Source organism: Oncorhynchus clarkii, chromosome 3 (genome assembly GCF_045791955.1).
Source record: "Oncorhynchus clarkii lewisi isolate Uvic-CL-2024 chromosome 3, UVic_Ocla_1.0, whole genome shotgun sequence".
NCBI classification, from domain to species: Eukaryota; Metazoa; Chordata; class Actinopteri; order Salmoniformes; family Salmonidae; genus Oncorhynchus; species Oncorhynchus clarkii.
The window spans coordinates 16,183,585-16,201,450 of NC_092149.1; the positions used below are offsets into that span (position 1 = coordinate 16,183,585).

Consider the following 17,866-nt stretch of genomic DNA (forward strand, 5'->3'; position numbering starts at 1 on the left):
CCACGCTGAGGTCTGTCCAACGCTGGTCCGACCAAGCTGACTCCACACTCCAAGACTGCTTCCATCACGTGGACTGGGAGATGTTTCGTATTGCGTCAGATAACAACATTGACGAATACGCTGATTCGGTGTGCGAGTTCATTAGAACGTGCGTTGAAGATGTCGTTCCCATAGCAAGGATTAAAACATTCCCTAACCAGAATGAGGAGGAGATGCACTGCAGTAGTTAATGCTGCTGGTGGCCACACCAGATACTGACTTAGCCACTTACCTTATATAAATGTTATTACCCTTTATTCATCTCATACGCATACGTATATACTGTACCCCCCCTTATGTAATACATGTATCACTAGCCACTTTATACTATACTATGTTCAGGGACACATTATTCAATTTCTGTTCGTCACATGTCTGTGGAACTTGTTCAGTTTATGTCTCAGTTGTTGAATTGTATGTTCATACAAATATTTACACATGTTAAGTTTGCTGAAAATAAATGCAGTTGACAGTGAGAGGGCATTAGATCACGAGCCGCTCACGTTTCTTCTTTTCAGCCGCCTTTCTGTTTTTTTTGAGAATTGCCCATCTGGATTTGGGGCAGGAAGTCCAACCTTCCGCTGAGGAATCCATACTCCACCTTGTTGCCTTTGGTGTATGATGCTGTCCTGGTTCCACCTGACCCGCCCTCTCCCAGCTCATGAAAGAACTTGAGCATTTCAACTCAATTGTGCACAATTTTCGGTTTTGGCTCCAAAACAGGTCCCCGAAAATTGTGCACAATTGTGTATAACTTCATCCATTTCGTATGATATTTTACGTCCTGCAAAAATATATTTTCCTGCAATTTGTGTAATGTTACAAATACCAATTTCTACAATATGTTGCTAATTTGTAACTGCTTTGGGGCCTTTTCAATATCTTTAACAGTTGCCTCTTTTAGGCCTATGCCAATGATTACACCACTATCATGGAGAAAAGAAACTGACAAGAATGAGAGAGGATATTGTGAAATAGTGGGCTGGCAGATCCCAGTATTTTCTACTTTGAGGCATGTCTGATTGTGAGTCACTTCAACAAAGCACCAAACCACCCAACTGGTCTTTCTTTCCATTTTTCTACTTTCAAAACTACTGGCTGAAATTATACAAAATCTTTATTACGCATCTGTTATTCTACAACAAATAATTAGATGGGCTTACTGTCGTTTTCAAGTGGCTTCATTCAAGTCTTCCAGGCCTTTTATTTGGACCCTTGCTGAGAACAGTAGCCTTTCTGAAATGTACTACTGTTGATAGGTCGTTGTGATATGTTGTACTGTACAATTTAGCCTTTGTCAATGGCAGATACTGTTGTTGCTTAAGTCTCCACCTTAGTTTCCACTGCTGTGTGTCATCCTGAACTGGATTGTCCTGTTTGGTGTGAGAGCACGTCACACTCTCTCTCTCTCTCTCTCTTTCTGTCATGTCAGCCTTGTATTTGGAGTTGTCTTCAGGTGTGCATGAACTTTATAGCATGTGAGTCCTCTTACTCTCCCTCTGTTTCTTTAAATTATGAAGATAACACATTTTTCCCTTCTATTTTGTATAAAATAGCAATAGGAAATAAAATAGGAAACAAATAGTAGACATTCTTCTAAATCCCTGAAATAGTTAGGCAAAGCAAACTTTAATGACACACAAGTATAAAAAAAAGAGTGAGTTTCAAAAGTATTGGGACAGTGATACATTTTTTTTTGGGGGGGGGGGGGGGGTATTTGGTCCCATATTCCTAGCATGCAATGATTACATAAAGTTTGTGACTCTTCAAACTTGTTGGATGCATTTGCTGTTTGTTTTGGTTGTGTTTCTGAAAATGTGGTGCCCAATTGAAATGAATGCTAAATAATGTATTGTGTCATTTTGGAGTCACTTTTATTGTAAATAATTATATAATATGTCTCTAAACACTTCTACATTAATGTGGATACTAACTTGATTAAGGATAGTCCTGAATGAATCGTGAATAAGGATGATTTAGAAAGTTACAGACGCACAAATATCATACCCCCCCCCCAAAAAAATGCTAACCTCCCCCTTTTTGTCATGATGTGAGAAGTTAGCATGTCTTGGGGGTATGCTATTTGTGCGTCTGTAACTTCTTACTCATCATTATTCACGATTCATTCAAGACTATCCTGGTAGCATCCACCTTATTAATGTATAAGAGAGAATTAATAACTCTACCTCGACTATCAGAGGGCAATGTGGAGCTATTGCCATATTACTAACACCTGTCAAATCGTCTTAAATCTCCACAAGTGCATGGGGTGTAGGGTCTAGGGGTCGATTTTAGATTGGGCTACTGTTCCCTCTCTGATGCATCTCAATGACGTTTTTTTGGCGCCGGAAAAGGAATGGTAAAGAATGAGAGGGGGCGGGATTTCTCTCATCTGGCTCACCGTTGTTTGCTTCACACAATAATCAGAAAAACATCAAAGATTCCTTCCAAAAGCAAATGCGTAAAACGTTTACGGATAAAAGCTGGATTTTATATTTAAAAGGTTAAAAAAAATAAAGTTCCAGGAGATTGAGGTAAGAGAACATTTTCACAAAGCCTTGCAATTAACTTATGATCTAGCTCTAGCTTGATAGCTAGCTAGCTATGCTAACGTTAGCCAGATGCACTATTGCTGCAATGATCTCGCCTAGGTTTTGTTCTAATTCAACATTGCCAGTCATTGAAAGTAAATTATATAGCTATCTAATATCAAACGCAATTGTCTGTCCTTAATTTTGAATGTCTAATTGAACGTTTTAAACGTTTGGAAGAGCACACTTGTCCGTCCATGTTCCCTCCTGGCTGCTTCCCTTTCGGTCATCGATCATGTTGTTGACAGCCAGCCGGCCTCCTACCGCCAATGACAATTTCACCCATTGCATTCGCTAGCTAAGAACAGCTAAGAACTGCAACAACATACAGCAAGATATAGCTTTAGCAGTTATGGCCAGTTAATTTATAGATTAGATTAGAACGTGATAACTGGGTAGGGGTCTATTGAGGTCAAATGTCTGCTACTGAGAAGAGAGATTTCTAGGTAATAAAATTGCTTTGCAATTGTTGTGGTATATATTTTCATATAAGAAATAAAAAAAAGTATTATTTGACAGTACTGTAAGATATTACAGTCCATGATTTGATTGATATCTGTGTTTTGTGCAGAGAGCATGGATGCAGGTGATGACCAGAACACGGGTCCTACCAATGGGAATGCGCCGTCTGCTGGGAACTCCCGCCCTCCCCAGATAGCCCACATGTCTCTGTATGAGAGGCAAGCTGTGCAGGTGATTATTTTATTATTATTTTTAAGCCTGCTGCATGAATCATTATCTTTGACAATAGGGCGAATGTCTGCACTGAATGTTGAACTACTAGCCTTGCCTAGGAATGACCAGTCAAGAAGAGCATGTGCATAATGGAGGGTTGCTGGTATCAAATCCTAGATGCCATTGCCTGCAGTTGTGCCCTGGAGCAAGGCACTTAACCCCCCCCCCCCCCCCCCCTCACAACAACAGCTCCCCGGGCGCCCAGTGTCGCAGCCCCTCTCCAGAAAATACCTGTATGTGTGTCTTTCGTAGTGGTTGGGTTAAAAGCGGAAGTCAGATTTAGCTTAGACCTTGTGTGTATTTGAACAATGAAGTGATGTTAATCTTAATGAATATGATGTTGATGGTGGTGATTTGTACTCTCTAGGCCCTTCAGGCGCTGCAGAGACAGCCGAACGCAGCCCAGTACTTCCAGCAGCTCATGCTGCAGCAGCAAATCAACAGTGCCCAGCAGCTTCACAACCTGGCTGCCGTGCAACAGGTAATAATAACACAATAATAACGGGTAGCACAACAGCTGATGAACACAATGAAAGGTAACAGAACAGGTAATTACACTAATGAGTAACGCAACATCTAATAACGCAATAATAGCAGGCAATAACACAATTGCAGGTGACACAACAAGTAATAACACTATTATACCATGGCATTGTTGAATACTTGTTTCTGATTGGCTTGAATGGCATTCTAGAGCATGCATTATATCCCTATAACACACGGTAGAATTCAATGGCTATAGTTCATTCTTGCATGTTCTGTTTGAGCTTCTTTTGAAAGAAAAAGTTGAATTGAAAACATTGGTATTGTTGAATTCGATGTTCATAGCAGCAAGCTAGGTATTACGTTTTGGTTAGCTAAACTAGCAAGTCTGTTTGTTTACTAAGACAACTGTAGCTATCTAGTAAACTTGCTAGACACTTCAGTGGATGTTGAACACATTTCTACCGGCAAATTAACACATTTCTAGTGGCAAATGTGTTCAATTATAGCCATGTTATAAAATGGATAATCAACTCGGCACTGCGTTCTCTGGAAAATAATGCAACCCCGTGGAACGTCACTTCCACTTCGCTAGCGCGTCGTGGAACACACTTTGCACGCCATTCATTATTTTCCATAGAACACATAGCCCCTCGTTAATTATCCCTTACATAACAGGTAATAACACAATAACAGGTAATAATAACACTAAGCAGAGGAATGCACTGCCACAACGTTCAAAGTTTTTACTTTCTCTTGACCTCTTTCATTTTGTGTTTCTCTCTCAGGCCACCCTCGCTGCTAGTCGCCAGTCCAACTCTCCCAACCACAGTGTCTCCCAAGCAACCACCACTGTAAGTTTCACAGTCAATAATTCAAATAAAACGTGGCAAGCATTGTTATCCTTAATTGCAGTTTCTTAGCTTCTTTCTTTGAGATTCCTGACATATGGCAGCGTCAACATTTTCCCTCTTGTCACAGGTCAATCTGAGCACCACCTCTGGGGGAGGGACCATGACCAATCCCCGCCCCCTCGGCCCTGCCACATCAGTGACATCATCAGCTCTCAGCCAATCAGTGCTGCTGGGTGGGAACTCAGCCGGACAGGGCCAGATGTACCTGAGAGTGAGTTGAATGAGGAGAAGACTGATATTTTTGTCAATTGAGAAGGAGCCTCTTTATATTCAATAACCTCTGACCTATGAGCCCACAGGTCAACCGCTCCCTCAGGGCACCCCTCGCAGCCTCCCAGCTCATCTTCATGCCTGGTGGCACAGCAACGGCTGCTGTAGCGACAGTTGCACAGCAACAGCCTCAGCAACAACAGCAGCAACAGGAAGTCCATCCCACCTCCAATGCCCAATCCGACAATGACCAGGTAGTGACCACTTCCTGTTGTGAGAAGCATTTTTTTTTTTCAGTCAACAGTTGTCTCTGCAATTGAGATTTTGCACAGATAATATTGTTTCTAATTGTTTGCCTTATTTTCTCTCTCCCTCTACTTACTCTCTCAGGTGCAAAACCTGGCTCTCCACTGTATCTCCACTCCCAGAGTGGCCGCAGTGAAGACGGAGTTTCCAGACAGGAGAGACGCAGGTGAAAGGACTTATCTTTGCCTCCAATATGCATACACAATTCTATATCAATTTGTGTGCCACTAAGATGCAAAGAACCATCTCTCATTCCAACTTTAAACATGCATTAAACTCTCTCCCTTTATCAGCCAACTATTCTCTAAGTCAACAACAACAGCATCCTCAGCAGCAACAGCAGCAGTTCTCTCAGAACACCCAGCAGCAACAGCAACAAATGGCCAACAAACTGACTAGCTACACTCATCCCACTGCTCTCCCCAGTATAAATGTCAAGACTGGAAACCAGCTGAATATGGCCCCAACCGCTGCCACCTCAGTTCCCGCCTCCTCCTCCCCCTCTCCCACACTCCCTCTCTCCCAGCTCCTCATCTCTCCCTCAGGCCTATGTCAGGCCCGGGCGGTAACCACAGTTACCCCTGCTGCCACGGTGACGCACATCCTAGTCCCCACCTCCAACGTTCCTACCTCCTCTCAGGGCTACCCCATAGGTTCAGTCGCCCCCAAAACTAACGTCAACACCCAGACCTTGGTGGTGCAGCCACTGCAGCAGTCCAACACTAACTTGGACAAGGTGAGCCACAGCTCTGGCCCTGTGCACATACAGCCCAAAACCTCACTGGGTCACCGCTTACCTGTCCAGCTTTCCCCACGCCACCCTCCACCTATCCTCCCGGCTCCGCCCAACACGGGGGGCCACCACCCGCCCCATGTCCCAGTCCAGCTGGTGGGAGCTAGGCAGGGCTCAGTAGGAAACTCCCAGGCTTTGGCACAGGCCCGAAGCTGCTGCCCCCAGGACAACGGCATCGCTATAGCCTCTACTGGAGGGAACACCACGGTAATCCTCTTAGAAACTGAAAGAGTTGGGGGGGGGGGGGGTGTGTGTGTGTGTGTGTGTGTGTGTGTGTGTGTGTGTGAATAAAAACTAGTCTCTTCCTGTTGCATTAGGCAAAGCCTGCAATTGGCTCATTGAAGAGGAAGTCGGAAACTGATGCAACTAATGAGATGGCAGTCGAACCTTCCCAACTTTGCTGTCCACCAATGAGAGATTCTGCCCCTCTATCTCCCGCCCCCACGATGGACTCAGGTAAGATGTCTGAAGACATAATGTATGTTCTTGTTTAGTTGATTCCTATCTAAGGTTGGCGATCGCCTGATACAAGGATTTAAGGTTAAGTTGTAAAACACAGCATGATTCATATTTGGTTAAGTCATGTTTTTTTGAATGAGTAGTGTAAATTCATGTTTGTTTTTTTAATCAATAGTGTAAATTCATGTTTGTTTTTTGAATCAATAGTGTAATTTCCCAAACTCTGACATTTCACCCACACTCTTTTCTACCCTGGTTCCCTCACTTCCTCTCTTTCTCCAGCTCCTAAAGTGGTGCCAGCCTTCTCCTCTCCCCCCACCCTGTCTCTACCCCTGTCTTGGGGGGTGGGGGGTCAGGGAGACAGAGCCCCTCTGCCCCAGGCGGTGGTCAAACCTCAGGTCCTCACCCACCTCATAGAGGGTTTTGTCATCCAGGAGGGAGCTGAGCCTTTCCCTGTGAGTTCACATATCTGGCTAGCACCTAGCTACCTGTTTACCATGGATCAGGAGAGAAGATGTGGTTTTGTTTGCACAGAACTTTGCTTTAGGGCCAGAACATATCCTTCTCTAACACCCAAACCTGACATTGATTGACAGGTGACTGGGCCAGTGAAGGAGCCTCTAGCCATGGGTGTTCAACAGGCTGACAATGGAGGCCCTGCAGGTTAGTGGGTGGTATATTTTCTACCTTCCTTAAAGAATACACTCCATACCAGCTGACTAATGCACCAGCCTTTAATTTGTTTTTTTTCTGATCCAGTTGTCTGTGAGAGGTTGCAGTACTATAGCTTGATTCTGCCTCTGATCCAGTTGTCTGGGAGAGGTTGCAGTACTATAGCTTGATTCTGCCTCTGATCCAGTTGTCTGTGAGAGGTTGCAGTACTATAGCTTGATTCTGCCTCTGATCCAGTTGTCTGGGAGAGGTTGCAGTACTATAGCTTGATTCTGCCTCTGATCCAGTTGTCTGGGAGAGGTTGCAGTACTATAGCTTGATTCTGCCTCTGATCCAGTTGTCTGGGAGAGGTTGCAGTACTATAGCTTGATTCTGCCTCTGATCCAGTTGTCTGGGAGAGGTTGCAGTACTATAGCTTGATTCTGCCTCTGATCCAGTTGTCTGTGAGAGGTTGCAGTACTATAGCTTGATTCTGCCTCTGATCCAGTTGTCTGTGAGAGGTTGCAGTACTATAGCTTGATTCTGCCTCTGATCCAGTTGTCTGTGAGAGGTTGCAGTACTATAGCTTGATTCTGCCTCTGATCCAGTTGTCTGGGAGAGGTTGCAGTACTATAGCTTGATTCTGCCTCTGATCCAGTTGCCTGGGAGAGGTTGCAGTACTATAGCTTGATTCTGCCTCTGATCCAGTTGTCTGGGAGAGGTTGCAGTACTATAGCTTGATTCTGCCTCTGATCCAGTTGTCTGGGAGAGGTTGCAGTACTATAGCTTGATTCTGCCTCTGATCCAGTTGTCTGGGAGAGGTTGCAGTACTATAGCTTGATTCTGCCTCTGATCCAGTTGTCTGGGAGAGGTTGCAGTACTATAGCTTGATTCTGCCTCTGATCCAGTTGCCTGGGAGAGGTTGCAGTACTATAGCTTGATTCTGCCTCTGATCCAGTTGTCTGGGAGAGGTTGCAGTACTATAGCTTGATTCTGCCTCTGATCCAGTTGTCTGTGAGAGGTTGCAGTACTATAGCTTGATTCTGCCTCTGATCCAGTTGTCTGTGAGAGGTTGCAGTACTATAGCTTGATTCTGCCTCTGATCCAGTTGTCTGTGAGAGGTTGCAGTACTATAGCTTGATTCTGCCTCTGATCCAGTTGTCTGTGAGAGGTTGCAGTACTATAGCTTGATTCTGCCTCTGATCCAGTTGCCTGGGAGAGGTTGCAGTACTATAGCTTGATTCTGCCTCTGATCCAGTTGCCTGGGAGAGGTTGCAGTACTATAGCTTGATTCTGTACAGTAGTTGTCATCCCTAGCATAGGAGGCTGGTGGGAGGAGCTATAAGAGGACGGAATCATTGTAATGTGTTTGACAACGTTCCATTTATTCCATTCCAGCCATTACAATGAGCCCATCCTCGTATAGCTCCTCCCACCAGCCTCCTCTGACCCTTAGTCATCTCTCTACTAACAGTCTGACTCTCTCCTCACCAGTGTTGAAGTGTGAGTACTGTGAGAGCTTGGCTCCAGCCAGCCAGTTCAGGGGCTCCAAGAGGTTCTGCTCCAAGACCTGCGCTAAGAGGTACCCTAGCCACCTCACCTGTCTTCTCACTATATCACACACCTCTCTGACCAGAACAGGCCTACACTTTAAAGTCAGCACTGTTGACATCACATTTTTGTCCTGGGTGCAGCCTATACACTATTGACTCCTTGTTATTACCTGCTTTGTCCACTCTCCTCCAGATACAATGTGAGCTGCAGTCATCACTTCCAGGTCAGCAGGGGGCGAGCTTCTGCACGGCCGCCCGGTCCTCCCGTTCCCCCAGACAACATCGTCAGACGCAGGGGTCCTCGCAGGAGTAGCTCGGAGATCGCCTGCGCTAAAATAGCCGGCAGACATTTGCCTGTCAAGGAGGTAAAGTGGATGTTTCTGATCCATGAAATAGAAATGTTGTTGTTTACTCTCCTCCTGTTTCAAGTTTGAATGTCACATACACAAGTACAGTAAAATGAGTATCTTACCATCTCTAACCCCAACACTACAGTAATCAATAACAATGTAATACTAAAAATAACAAGGTAGAACTGAAACACACCAGATAGAAGAACATGATAAAGTAAGTAAGCATACTATACTGAACAAAAATATAAACCCAACAAGTAAAGTGTTGGTCCCATGTTTCATGAGCTGAAAAAAAAAGATCCCAGATAATTTCCATACCCTCAAAAAGCTTATTTCTCTCAAATTTTGTCCACATATTTGTTTATATTCCTGTTAGTGAGCATTTCTCCTTTGCTAAGATAATCCATCCATCTGACAGGTGTGGCATATCAAGAAGCTAATATGATCATACCACAGGTGCACCTTGTGCTTGGGACAATAAAAAGCCAATCTAAATGTGCAGTTTTGTCACACAACACAATAGATGTCACATGTTTTGAGGGAGCGTGCAATTGGCATGCTGATTGCAGAAATGTCCACCAGAACTGTTGCCAGAGAATTTAATATTCATTTTTCTACCATAAATGGCCTACAACGTTGTTTTAGAGAATTTGGCAGTACGTCCAACCGGCCTCATAACTGCAGTCCATATGGTGTCAAGTGGGCGAGCGGTTAGCTGATGTCACGTTGTGAACAGAGTGCCCCATGGTGGCGGTGGGGTTATGGTATGGGAAGGTATAAGCTACGGACAATAAACACAATTGCAATTTAACGATGGCAATTTTAATTCACAAAAATACAGTGAAGAGATAAAGACCCTTTTTTTGAAGTTATTTCAGTTGACTGATTTCCTCATATGAACTGTAACTCAGTAAAATCAATGAAATTGTTGCATGATGTGTTTATAGTTTTCTTCAGTGATTATGTATACTACATACATACATACATACATACATACATACATACATACATACAGGGTCAGTTCCAGTACCATATTTAAACTGCAGGCCTACATGTATGACGCTCTTCTCTCTATGATTGGCTGTAGTGTCGTTCTGAGTCCAGTCGCTCAGAGGATGTGTCCAGTTGTGATGAGGAGGAGGAAGAAGATTCCCCATCACTCTCCCCTAGCTCCTCCCTCTCCTGCCCTAGGCCCGCCCACTGCGATCCCCATTTGGACGACTCAGCTCAAGGCAGCCTCCCATTGGATGAGGCCAACTTCCTGTCTGGGAGCCCCGCCCATTGGGGTGTGGAGGAGGTCTGCAGGTTCATCTCTTCACTGCAAGGTCAGTACTCATTCATTAACAGTCAATGAAGTAAAAAATGAATTAAGAGTCTTCATAGTAGGGGAATCTGTAAAAATGGAACCCATGGCCAACTGGTCAATTAGATCAGGGTTTCCCAAACTGGGTCCTGGGGGCACGTTTTGGGTTTCCCCCTAGCACTACACAGCTGATTCAAATGTTCAAGCCTGAGATGATGAGTTGCTTATTTGAATCAGCTTTGTAGTACTAGGGCAAAAACCAAAATGTGCACCCAGGGGGGGCCCCAAGGACCCAGTTTGGGTAACCCTGAAATAGATCAAAGAAACCCAACAGTTCTGGTTTGTCCATAACCCACGCCAATGTGTATTTTAGGTGTATGTTCATTGCTAGTGAGCAGTCCCTTTTCATAGCGTATTCACTCTCCTCCCAGGTTGCGAGGAGCTGGCAGCCCAGTTCCTGTCCCAGGAGATTGACGGACAGGCCCTGCTGCTACTCAGAGAAGAACACCTCATCTCCACCATGAACATCAAACTAGGACCCGCCCTCAAGATCTGTGCCTTCATCAACAGCCTACGAGACTGACGAGGGAAGGAGGGAGGGATGAGGAAGAGGGGTTCCAATGAACTTGAAACTGGGACCCACACTAAAGACTTGTATTAGTGACGTTCAAGCCTGAGACCAAGACTGAAAGGGAGGGGGAAATGGGGGTTGATTTTTATCATAAACATCAATCATTTTAGAGACTAGATGAAGAGAAGGGGGTTGAATATAGGTAAGAGGGGAAATAATTAGAATGTGCTTAGACTTTACTGGACATGGAATGTGCAAAAAAATCTGATAGTCTGTCTTTAGAGTTCATGTTTGTGAGGTAAACTGACAAAGTATGGGTGAGTTCGTGTGTGTGTGTCTGTCAGGAGAAACATATACTCATTTGACACTGCAAACGTGGTCACCTACAGTAACCGTGGCTAGCTAGCTAGGACAGTTCAAGTTGCCTTTTTCTACATTTCAACGGTGCTATAACCATAGTGTTGTTATTGAAAATGGTCCATTACACTTTTCTTTTTACAAAGTGGATTTGTAATGTTAATGTAGATACCAGGCTCTAATCAAGTGTATGAAAGGACATTAAAGAGCTTTAATTCACTTTTTTTTCTACCAGATACAACCCTGTTTTAAAGCTTTGATCTTTTGTACTACAATCAAAGTTATTATTTTGGTGTGGAAGTTTTTCATGGAGGGGGATGTAGTGAGTATTAGTAACTGACTGAACTACCTGAATATGGGTATTTGTCCTGAGAGGGGAGATACTCTGTGTATGCAGTACTACCAATAATATAGTTCCTGTTACTGGAACTATGCTCTTTAGCTCTGAGTGTTGTTTGTATATGGCTGCTACAGATTCAGGGCTATTCAATGCCGGTCCTGGAGGGTGGAAACACTTCTGTTTTTTGTTTCTACTTGGTAGTTAATTGCACTCACCTGTTGTCCCAGGTCTGAACCAGTCCCTTATTAGGAGAAGATGAAAACTAGAAATGTTTCAGCCCTCCGGGACCAGAATTACACTGATCGAAAATATAAACACAACATGTAAAGTGTTGGTCCCATGTTTCATGAGCTGAAATAAAAGATCCCAGAAATGTTCCGTAGGCACAAAAAGCTTATTTCTCTCAAATTTTGTGGACAAATTTGTTTATTTCCCTGTTAGTGAGCATTTCTCCTTTGCCAAGATAATCCATCCACCTGACAGGTGTGGCATATCAAGAAGCTAATTAAAGAGCATGATCGTTACACAAGTTTGCCTTGTGCTGGGGACAATAAAAAGCCACTCTAAAATGTGCAGTTTTGTAACACAACACAATGCTACAGACGTCTCATGTTTTGAGGAGCGTGCAATTGGCATGCTGACTGCAGGAATGTCCACCAGAGCTGTTAGCAAATAATGTTATGTTAATTTCTATACCATAAACAGCCTCCAATGTCGTTTTAGAGAATTTGGCAGTACGTCCATCCGGCCTCACAACCGCGGACCATGTGTATGGTATTGTGTGGGCGAGCGGTTTGCTAATGTCAACATTGTGGCGGTGGGGTTATGGTATGAGCAGGCATAAACTATGGTCAACACAAACAATTGCATTTTATCGATTGGCAATTTGAATGCACAAAAATACAGCGATGAGATCCTGATGCCCATTGTTTTTAATGTATCTATAACCAATAAATCCATATCTGTATTCCCCCTCAATTGAATTCCATAAATTAGGGCCTAATGAATTTATTTAAATTGACTGATTTCCTCATATGAACTGTTTTTGTTCAGTATAATTAGCCCTGACTCTATAGTGGCACTTCAATGACTTGTAGGGTTCTCTGCGCAATGTTACAATCATTCAAGGCCAAACTCCTATAACACCTGGCTTGTAGAAAAGCATTAAGTAGAAGTAGAAAAAAATGAGTAAAGAATTCAAAAGACAAAAAGGTTTGGGAGCCACTGGCACAGAGTACTGCTGACCAATTCAGATGAGAAAAAGCATCAGTGTGAATGGTTTTAATTGACATTGGTAAACTTCTACATTGATTCACATTGTGGAGAGTGTGCAAATAATGTCAGTTCAGTTTGTACTCATTTACAGTAGAACATCAACCACTGAAATCTGACCTTCCATATAGCTTGTACCAAATATCCCACTTAGGTAATTTACCATAAAACAAAAATTGCCACAGTTCCGGTCTCCATGGATTTAGCAGTTGGGCCTGGTCTGCTTAATTTCATTAACTGTTTATGAACCAGAAAAAAGGAGTGACAGATTTCGCTTCCTCTTCCGGGAGGTTTCATGATCACATGACCTGACCAGAACGCACTTGAGGCGCAACCAGGGTCCTGAGTTTTTCCGCAGGATAATTAAACTCTGGCCCTACTTATGAGACAGACGTATTTAAAGCTAGAATCATTAGTTGCTACATACATTTTTGGACTTAAAATGATAAATGAAGTGTCACAAAACAACTTATAAACACCTTATAAACCTCTTATGAAGCCTGGTGTCTCCACCCATGTGTTCTTTCAGTCCCTCAAATCACAACAAAAATAATGATTTCTAGTCATATATTATTACTCCTATTACACAATCGTTTTGAAGACAAGATTTGTGAACCTTCATAAACAGCAGTGATGGGCAACTCAAGTCCTTGGGAGCCGGAGTGGTGTCACTTTTCTCCATCCCTAGCAAACGCAGGTGATTAAACTAAATGTATTCTAAACTGAAAATCATGATTAGTTGATTATTGGAGTCAGGTACGTTAGCTGGGGCTAGGACACAAGTGTGGCACCAATCAAGCCCCTGAGGACTGGAGTTGCCCATCCCTGATATACAATATATACACTACCGTTCAAAAGTTTGGGGTCACTTAGAAATGTCCTTGTTTTTTGTCCATTAAAATAACATCAAATTGATCATAAATACAGTTTAGACATTGTTAATGTTGTAAATTACTATTGTAGCTGGAAACAACAGATTTTTAATGGAATATCTACATAGGCGTACAGAGGCCTATTATCAGCAAATCAAATCAAATTTTATTTGTCACATACACATGGTTAGCAGATGTTAATGCGAGTGTAGCGAAATGCTTGTGCTTCTAGTTCCGACAATGCAGTAATAACCAACAAGTAATCTAACTAACAATTCCAAAACTACTGTCTTGTACACAGTGTAAGGGGATAAAGAATATGTACATAAGGATATATGAATGAGTGATGGTACAGAGCAGCATAGGCAAGATACAGTAGATGGTATCGAGTACAGTATGTACAAATGAGATGAGTATGTAAACAAAGTGGCATAGTTTAAAGTGGCTAGTGATGCATGTATTACATAAGGATACAGTCGATGATATAGAGTACAGTATGTATATACGTATGCATATGAGATGAATAATGTAGGGTAAGTAACATTATATAAGGTAGCATTGTTTAAAGTGGCTAGTGATATATTTACATCATTTCCCATCAATTCCCATTATTAAGGTGGCTGGAGTTGAGTCAGTGTCAGTGTGTTGGCAGCAGCCACTCAGTGTTAGTGGTGGCTGTTTAACAGTCTGATGGCCTTGAGATAGAAGCTGTTTTTCAGTCTCTCGGTCCCAGCTTTGATGCACCTGTACTGACCTCGCCTTCTGGATGATAGCGGGGTGAACAGGCAGTGGCTCGGGTGGTTGATGTCCTTGATGATCTTTATGGCCTTCCTGTGACATCGGGTGGTGTAGGTGTCCTGGAGGGCAGGTAGTTTGCCACCGGTGATGCGTTGTGCAGACCTCACTACCCTCTGGAGAGCCTTACGGTTGAGGGCGGTGCAGTTGCCATACCAGGCGGTGATACAGCCCGCCAGGATGCTCTCGATTGTGCATCTGTAGAAGTTTGTGAGTGCTTTTGGTGACAAGCCAAATTTCTTCAGCCTCCTGAGGTTGAAGAGGCGCTGCTGCACCTTCTTCACGATGCTGTCTGTGTGAGTGGACCAATTCAGTTTGTCTGTGATGTGTATGCCGAGGAACTTAAAACTTGCTACCCTCTCCACTACTGTTCCATCGATGTGGATAGGGGGGTGTTCCCTCTGCTGTTTCCTGAAGTCCACAATCATCTCCTTAGTTTTGTTGACGTTGAGTGTGAGGTTATTTTCCTGACACCACACTCCGAGGGCCCTCACCTCCTCCCTGTAGGCCGTCTCGTCGTTGTTGGTAATCAAGCCTACCACTGTTGTGTCGTCCGCAAACTTGATGATTGAGTTGGAGGCGTGCGTGGCCACGCAGTCGTGGGTGAACAGGGAGTACAGGAGAGGGCTCAGAACGCACCCTTGTGGGGCCCCAGTGTTGAGGATCAGCGGGGAGGAGATGTTGTTGCCTACCCTCACCACCTGGGGGCGGCCCGTCAGGAAGTCCAGTACCCAGTTGCACAGGGCGGGGTAGAGACCCAGGGTCTCGAGCTTGATGACGAGCTTGGAGGGTACTATGGTGTTGAATGCCGAGCTGTAGTCGATGAACAGCATTCTCACATAGGTATTCCTCTTGTCCAGATGGGTTAGGGCAGTGTGCAGTGTGGTTGAGATTGCATCGTCTGTGGACCTATTTGGGCGGTAAGCAAATTGGAGTGGGTCTAGGGTGTCAGGTAAGGTGGAGGTGATATGGTCCTTGACTAGTCTCTCAAAGCACTTCATGATGACGGATGTGAGTGCTACGGTAGTGGCGGTAGTCGTTTAGCTCAGTTACCTTAGCTTTTTTGGGAACAGGAACAATGGTGGCCCTCTTGAAGCATGTGGGAACAGCAGACTGGTATAGGGATTGATTGAATATGTCCGTAAACACACCGGCCAGCTGGTCTGCGCATGCTCTGAGGGCGCGGCTGGGGATGCCGTCTGGGCCTGCAGCCTTGCGAGGGTTAACACGTTTAAATGTCTTACTCACCTCGGCTGCAGTGAAGGAGAGACCGCATGTTTTCGTTGCAGGCCGTGTCAGTGGCACTGTATTGTCCTCAAAGCGGGCAAAAAAGTTATTTAGTCTGCCTGGGAGCAAGACATCCTGGTCCGTGACTGGGCTGGATTTCTTCCTGTAGTCCGTGATTGACTGAAGACCCTGCCACATGCCTCTTGTGTCTGAGCCGTTGAATTGAGATTCTACTTTGTCTCTGTACTGGCGCTTAGCTTGTTTGATAGCCTTGCGGAGGGAATAGCTGCACTGTTTGTATTCGGTCATGTTACCAGACACCTTGCCCTGATTAAAAGCAGTGGTTCGCGCTTTCAGTTTCACACGAATGCTGCCATCAATCCACGGTTTCTGGTTAGGGAATGTTTTAATCGTTGCTATGGGAACGACATCCTCAACGCACGTTCTAATGAACTCGCACACCGAATCAGCGTATTCGTCAATGTTGTTATCTGACGCAATACGAAACATCTCCCAGTCCACGTGATGGAAGCAGTCTTGGAGTGTGGAGTCAGCTTGGTCGGACCAGCGTTGGACAGACCTCAGCGTGGGAGCCTCTTGTTTTAGTTTCTGTCTGTAGGCAGGGATCAACAAAATGGAGTCGTGGTCAGCTTTTCCGAAAGGGGGGCGGGGCAGGGCCTTATATGCGTCGCGGAAGTTAGAGTAACAATGATCCAAGGTCTTTCCACCCCTGGTTGCGCAATCGATATGCTGATAAAATTTAGGGAGTCTTGTTTTCAGATTAGCCTTGTTAAAATCCCCAGCTACAATGAATGCAGCCTCCGGATAAATCGTTTCCAGTTTGCAGAGAGTTAAATAAAGTTTGTTCAGAGCCATCGATGTGTCTGCTTGGGGGGGGATATATACGGCTGTGATTATAATCGAAGAGAATTCTCTTGGTAGATAATGCGGTCTACATTTGATTGTAAGGAATTCTAAATCAGGTGAACAGAAGGATTTGAGTTCCTGTATGTTTCTTTCATCACACCATGTCACGTTGGCCATGAGGCATACGCCCCCGCCCCTCTTCTTACCAGAAAGATGTTTGTTTCTGTCAGCGCGATGCGTGGAGAAACCCGTTGGCTGCACCGCTTCGGATAGAGTCTCTCCAGTGAGCCATGTTTCAGTGAAGCAAAGGACGTTACAGTCTCTGATGTCCCTCTGGAATGCTACCCTTGCTCGGATTTCATCAACCTTGTTGTCAAGAGACTGGACATTGGCAAGAAGAATGCTAGGGAGTGGTGTACGGTGTGCCCGTCTCCGGAGTCTGACCAGAAGACCGCCTCGTTTCCCTCTCTTTCGGAGTCGTTTTTTTGGGTCGCTGCATAGGATCCACTCCGTTGTCCTGTTTGTAAGGCAGAACACAGGATCCGCGTCGCGAAAAACATATTCTTGGTCGTACTGATGGTGAGTTGACGCTGATCTTATATTCAGTAGTTCTTCTCGACTGTATGTAATGAAACCTAAGATGACCTGGGGTACTAATGTAAATAACACGTAAAAAAACAAAAACCTGCATAGTTTCCTAGGAACGCGAAGCGAGGCGGCCATCTCTGTCGGCGCCAGAAGTCATGTCAGCAACCATCACTCCTGCGTTCCAATGGCACGTTGTGTTAGCTAATCCAAGTTTATCATTTTAAAAGGCTAATTGATTATTAGAAAACTCTTTTGCAATTATGTTAGCACAGCAGAAAACTGTTGTACTTATTTAAGAAGCAATAAAACTGGCCTTCTTTAGACTAGTTGGGTATCTGGAGCATTAGCATTTGTTGGTTCGATTACAGGCTCAAAATGGCCAGAAACAAATAACTTTCTTCTGAAACTCATCATTCTATTCTTGTTCTGAGAAATTAAGGCTATTCCATGTGAGAAATTGGCAAGAAACTGAAGATCTCGTACAACACTGTATACTACTCCCTTCACAGAACAGCGCAAACTCGGCGCAAACCAGAATAGAAAAAGGAGTGGGAGGCCCCGTTGCACAACTGAGCAAGGGGACAAGT

At 44.3% G+C, this 17,866-nt stretch overlaps 1 protein-coding gene across 1 annotated transcript; it reads left to right on the forward strand.

Annotated features, from left to right (window-relative positions):
- Positions 1 to 2,389: 2,389 nt before the first annotated feature.
- Positions 2,390 to 11,747, forward strand: LOC139389408 (polyhomeotic-like protein 1). Its single transcript, XM_071136148.1, has 15 exons — positions 2,390 to 2,573; positions 3,202 to 3,323; positions 3,733 to 3,846; positions 4,637 to 4,702; positions 4,830 to 4,973; positions 5,062 to 5,226; positions 5,363 to 5,444; positions 5,572 to 6,278; positions 6,389 to 6,527; positions 6,813 to 6,985; positions 7,127 to 7,193; positions 8,676 to 8,763; positions 8,928 to 9,099; positions 10,175 to 10,412; positions 10,822 to 11,747. The coding sequence occupies exons 2-15, from the start codon at positions 3,207 to 3,209 to the stop codon at positions 10,971 to 10,973; spliced, it is 2,424 nt and encodes an 807-aa protein (XP_070992249.1). The 5' UTR covers positions 2,390 to 2,573; positions 3,202 to 3,206; the 3' UTR covers positions 10,974 to 11,747.
- The last annotated feature ends 6,119 nt before the right edge of the window (positions 11,748 to 17,866 follow it).